General features: G+C 41.4%; 1 protein-coding gene across 1 annotated transcript in view; it reads right to left on the reverse strand.

Moving 5' to 3' along the window:
- Positions 1–6,433, reverse strand: part of Sptlc3 (serine palmitoyltransferase long chain base subunit 3) — a 117,526-nt gene that overhangs the window by 28,362 nt on the left and 82,731 nt on the right. Inside the window, exon 9 of the mRNA XM_005365533.1 lies at positions 3,653–3,779. Within this exon, the coding sequence (XP_005365590.1) occupies positions 3,653–3,779 (127 nt within the window). The remainder of the gene's footprint in view (positions 1–3,652; positions 3,780–6,433) is intronic.

Raw genomic sequence — 6,433 nt, forward strand, 5'->3', positions numbered from 1 at the left:
TCTCTCTCTCTCTCTCTCTCTCTCTCTCTCTCTCTCTCTCACACACACACACACACACACACACACACACACACACACACATACACACACACACAGATCATTAAAGATCTAAATAGAACAAGGCAACAGATGACACTGTTTTCCGTAGGGAAGCTGTTGGTGTGATTTGGGGCTCAATCCCCTCGTGGCTGCTTGTTTGACATCTAGATTAAGCCAGCGACAGAACTGTCATCTTTCTAGAGCTCCCCAAAAGTCATCCCCCCTCACTGAAAGGTCTCCTCAGGTGCCACACTGGTGTGGACCAGATTCTTGCTCTTAGTCCTCTGAAATAAACATCTCCACAATCTTATTTAGCACAAACACACAGACCTGAAATCCAGAAGGCTGGCAAGATGGAAGTTGAGTCATGACGTATTTATTAAGCCGAGCACCGAGTTTGACACTCAGAGGAACACAAAATTAATTCAAGACACATTTCTTGCCCTTAAGGGGCTTACAACATTGGTTTAGCTAGGAGACCACCCAACAACCATTAGGATGGAGAAATCAAATCTCCACATTGGGCTCAGTGTACTGCACAGAGTGACAGGCGAGGAGATTAAACGGGCCTTGGTGCATATGGAATGCACACCCGGCCTGCAGCCCTTCAGCCTGTGTGCATTAACTCCACCAGCAGCCTGGTTGCAGAGTGAAGGTGGCTGTTTGTGCATAAACATTGTCATTTCACTGGGACTGCTATTTCATCTTTGAACCTTGGCATCAAAGGAACACTGACCTTATTGCTGTAGCTTGCTTCTCTTTGAAGCGTATGGCTTTGCATTGCAGATTAAAGTGAAGACATTCATCAAGGAACAGATCTGGCCAACCGCTCCCCAAACTTGCCCATAACAAAGCCTTGAAAGGTTCCAGTCACAGTTGCAATAGGTTGAAGAAGGCTTGGAGCCAGGCTCCTCTTTCTCAGATCCTGTGTGGCAGATCTAGCAAGATACAGCCTTTGGAGCTTTGGGTAACTTTATTCTCAGCAGAGAAGGCCAAGTTAATACAGTATTCTGACCTATCCTATTTATTTGAGCAGGTATTGTTGTAAATGAGGTCAATGTGATCATTCCCAGACTGCCTTTGAATCCTTTAAAGGATGTGTCAGGCAGAGTTACCTGAACCTCGGTTATTCTGTGAAAGGGAACTGCTTTCCTTTGTTCATTGATTTGAAAAAAAAAAATAAAACAATATCAATAACAAAACCTCACAAAACAAACAACCCCCCCCCAAAAAAAACTGTCTTAAATTTCCTCCTATGTCTATTTTGACTCACAGCATTCTGTTTTCTTTTAATTCATAAGATTCCAAGAGACATGAGGTAGAGTATTTTAATTATGATGCTAAGAATATAAGGACAGGTTAATATGAAAGGGGGAGAATTTCACAATGTCCAATCTCTAGATAAAGAACTATAGGCAACTAATGACTATTGGGAGCAGGAAACTGGCCTCTTGCTTGGATGAATACCCTTACTGGTTGTCAAAGAATACTTTAAAGAATAAAAATAAAAGCAAGCTCACAAAACAATATCACCAACAACAATGAAAGAAACAAGTTTTAGCTGTGTTAAGGTAACAGGATTTTTTAGGGTTTATTATGGTAGCCTAACCTTGTTTATTCTGACTAGTCCAAGACCTGGGAGGACATCCAGTTCTTCATTTCTTTCCTAAGAAGTTTCATACAGAATTCAGGGAGTTTTCACATACTTCTTGAATGCCTCAGGAACAATTGCAAATAACAGCAAGCAATTATACAAAAGTCATGATTGTTTCCAGACATTCCTGAGTATTTTATATAGATTAACTTACCTAACGGTTATAAAACATCGATGCATAAATGTTATTATTCTCAGTTCACAGGAAGAACTGAAGCAAAGAAAAGTTAAATCACCTGCCCAGGGTTGGATGCACCATTCGCTTGTGGAATGTCACGTGACAATAAGTAGCTGCAGAGGGCCTGAATCCTGGCAACTACCTCCCCAGACTGGGTTCTGTCAAAAAAACCACACACACACACACACACACACACACACACACACACACACACACACGGCAATAAAAAGACCCCAGCAATACACCAGCCACTTTTATGTAGTAGAAAAGGTACCATCTTGTGGGTCATTTTCCAGCTTTAGTGATAAAACAAACACCATGTTATATTTTTTATTAATATTCTGGCAAGTGGGATGGCTCACTGGAAGGCCTCTGGGACTGTCAGTGTGGAGGTGAATGAAGGCCCTACTTCAAAAGACCAGTTTTAGTCTTATCTGATTTGTATAAAGGGATATAGGTTGTTCCTGATCAGAAATGCTTAGGACCAAAAGGGTTTTGGATTTTAGAGTTTTTTGAGAATATTTATATACATGTAATGAGGAATCTTGAGGATGGGTCCCAAATCCAACCACAAAATTCATTATTAATTCATATACACATTGTTTGCAGGATTTTTTTTTGAAATGATTTTTTTTTCCTGAAATCCTTCTGTAGCCAAGGTTGGTCTCAAACCCAGAATCCTCAAGCCACCTGAGTGCTGAGGTCACAGGCACCTGCTGCCTTGTACCCACAGATAATTTTACAGCAGATTTTTAGTGTGCCTGCATTTAGATTGTCCTATACTATGAGGGCAAGTGTGCAATGCTCCACTTAGAGCTTTGTGTCAGTGCTCAGAAAGTTTCAGGCTACAGAACATTCCAGTTTCACATCAGGGTGGATTCTCAGTTTGAAGAAGGATTTTTTTTTTTTTATAAAACACTTAGGTAAGTATTCTTACTTAATACTATTAATGATAGATATTCCCATATATCCTAGTAAGTGAGTCTAGAAGTTTGCAGAAAATGCTACAGGTCGTTGTGCCAGATGGTGGTAGGATGAAGCAAAAGGATTGCACAGCCCTGTGGTCAATTTGAAGTATAATTTGCTGTTTCTCGCTTGTACTCACTAGCTCCCTGGCAGGAAGAACCGCTTTCTTATCATAACACGTAGTGAATCTTTAGAGATCTGAAAGATGGAATGAGAATTCTTGGAGGCTTCTGTGGAAAATTCTCCAAAAAGCAGGTGAAGTTCTTTTGGGCTAAGCAAAGTAGCACATTTTAGCTGAAATGACACAGTGACAGACCAATGGCTGGGCTGATATTGTGAGTTTATATGTCCTCAAATGACCAGTGGCGATTTTTCCTTGCCCAACTTCTGACAATAAAACATATAAAACAATATACTAATAGATGAATAATAAACAATATTCATCTCAGGGAAGCACAAGGAACAGCAGGCAAGCACAGGCAAACATGCATAAATACATAACGCACAAAAAAGCACACATGCACATGCAAACATACATATACACAAAAGGCATTGCTTACTTCATTGTAACTACTGATCACCCAAAAATGATCTGAATTTGATGATCATACTAACATGTTACTGAAGACTGTATGCATGTGTTATAACAGGTTTTGTGGTGTGTGCATGCACATGTGAAGATGTTCTAGCATGCACCTCTCTTGACTAAAACACTGGGCCTCACAGGACGAAAGTGTGTAGTTGAGAAGGTGGGAGATCGACAGGCAGAAGCCTGGGAGAGTTCTTTGGGGCCGAGTTCCCTGTAGATTCCTTACCTCCGTGGTTCTCATCTTCTCCCATAACAATCTTCAAGGATCTGATGATTTGCTCTGCTATGACGGGACTCATGGATGTCGCGTAAGTAGCGCTATGTGAGTGAACCCGAACATAATCCACAAGTTCCTAAAATGAAGGCAGAACCCAAAAATGTAAGCAAATAATTCTCAGAACTTGTCCTCTGCACATTCCAGCAAAGCATTTGCTCGGGTCCTCAAGAGAGGACAGTTCTCTGTCTAACCCTCATATACTTTGTGGAACATCCAGCTCCTTAGTTTTTTTTTTTCCCTCCTTTTTCTTAGTCTTTCCCATCAAAATCTAGAAACTGTACAAAAGTTAGAGGCAGCTACAAATTTAGAGCTGGCCTGGAAGGCAAACACTGGGCATATGGAGGAAAAATGATTGCTGAAATATCTGCCTTGCACAAGAGCAAACGCCTAGGAATGGTAGACAATGCAAAATCTGGTTCTTTTGTTCCTTGAGATTATTAGCAATTGTGCCGTGCACTCTCACAGTGCACGTGGGAGATGATGCAGGGGAAAGGGAGGGTGCCGCTAAGAGGAGCAGTCGGGACGCTCCTGTGAGGAGACAGGGCCTATGAAGATGCAGGACTAGACTGAAAGATGCAGGGGAAAGGGAGGGTGCCGCTAAGAGGAGCAGTCGGGACGCTCCTGTGAGGAGACAGGGCCTATGAAGCTTTGATGCAGAAGACAGATGCAGAAGAAATCTTCATCAACCCAACCGGGGAGAAGATGTGCGAGTTCAGAGAAACAAGACACCCCAGGAAACGAGTGTCATCCTTCCACTCCTGATCCCCATCAACATTATACTCTTCCCATTTTGGTCTTTTCTTCAAGCGGTCAATGAACCTGGGCTGGCCTTGTGCTCTGCTTTCAGAAGAAGAGCTACCATAGTGCTGATGGTGAGCCCACCTCAAAGGCCTTGGACACTTTGGTTCAGCATGGCGAATGGTTTGTTTCCTTTCTTCCTTTACTTCTAGATTCTTTTCTGACACTTCATTTCATTCCAATTCCCCTATTCTCTTACCTTCTATTTTTCCTTCTAGCAAGTATATTAAAGACCTGTGTTGGGCTATCTCCTAATGTGAGGCTAGGCAGAAGGAGGACTGAGGTCATATTCTAGTTTGACATCTTTGACTGTTCTTTTTTTATTTCTTTTCTGAATCATAGAAAAGTAGTTGGAAGTATATTTCCTTCTCTTGAAGAGTGTAGATGACATGGCAGGCCTTGAAGCCTCAGCTACATGGCATTTAAGGAAGTTCGCTCTGGAAGTGCTGGAGCCCATCAAAGAGAGCTCTTTGGTAATTTTCTAAGAAGTACAGATAAACTGTCCTTCAGAGTTTGTGTTCTGCCCTATGATAAATGGCAATAGGGGTTTTCATTCTCTGTTGAGATTAAATACTTTCCCACGGGCTGCTAGGGGAGGTTAGAAGGGGGTAGTCAATGAGTCATAGGCATTGGACAATAGAGGCTTATAGGAGCCTGTGTCTATGGAGGAGTGTTTTCCAGGGGTGATCTGGCCGCAGTAAATGAGTGGATATGGAGGAATTCAGAGGAGGCTAAAAAGCACGTATATTGGCTTGCTAAAATGAGGATTAATGGTGGAATGTAAGGGCAAAGACTAGAGAGTCAATTGGGAGAAGAGGGAGAAGCTAGTGGTTTGGGGACAAGTTGATCAGAAGTTGTTTCCTCGAAGGGTAGGATGTCCTAGAGTTGAAACAACTTCTGGAACCTAATTGCTCACTCCAAATCCTGACTTTGTTACTGACAGCTAAGGGACTATGTACAAATAACAAAGTTTACACTCTCGGTCTTCTTCTCTGCAAAGTGAGAAAGCAGTGATGCTTTCATTAGCTACCTGAGAGTGATTATAAGAATGTGTATATAAATATATTAGAAAATATATGAATATATATAGAAGGTACATTATGGCATTTAATGCAAGTTGATGGCAGTGGTTAGACTATTAATTTAAAGATTTGTAGAACAGGAAGCATTTGTGGGGTGGAGTGAGGGACCAAACCAGAAACTTCTTGGGATTTTGTTATTTCATTTTGCTTATTTGCAAAGGGGATGATCTAAGGTTAAATTATCTGCGGGTGGGCAGCTGCAAGGAAGCAAGCCAATGATACATAGCTTGTATTTCCCTCCATCCCAAGATGGATAGTGGTGGCAGCAGTGAAACCAAACCAAACTTAACCTAACCTAACCTAGCCACTACTGACTACAACAGTAAAACAGACAGACCTTTGGGAGAAAGGAGAGCACAAACTTGAGCTATTGAATGACTTGGAGGAGAAAATGAGGCCAGAAGCTGACACCATAGCCAATGATCCCAGGATGCTTTCAAGTCCATTTTAAGAACTTTGTATATGTTAATTCACTTACAATAACTCTGAGGTAGGCAATGCTTTTTAATCCCAGTTATATATATAGGATAATTAAGCCACAGACATCCTGAAAATTCCTCACAAAGGATGGTAAGGTGAGGAATTGAAACCAATGATTCTGGTTCAGGAGTCTCCGCTCTTAATGCTATGCTTATATGCTTATCACCTGTCCAAAACCAGTTGAAGAGTAGCGTCAATATGAAAGGAAGTGAGTCTCAGACAGCATGGAGACTAGCTCTTCTGCCTACCCTATGGTCTTTTCTCTTTACTCATTTGGAGTTTAAAGGATTTTGTGTGTCCTATTCTTTTTTCTTTTTTTTTTCTTTTTTTTTTTTTTTGGTTTTTTTCGAGACAGGGTTTCTCTGTGGCT

This window comes from Microtus ochrogaster, unplaced genomic scaffold (assembly GCF_000317375.1).
Source record: "Microtus ochrogaster isolate Prairie Vole_2 unplaced genomic scaffold, MicOch1.0 UNK3, whole genome shotgun sequence".
Classification (NCBI taxonomy): domain Eukaryota; kingdom Metazoa; phylum Chordata; class Mammalia; order Rodentia; family Cricetidae; genus Microtus; species Microtus ochrogaster.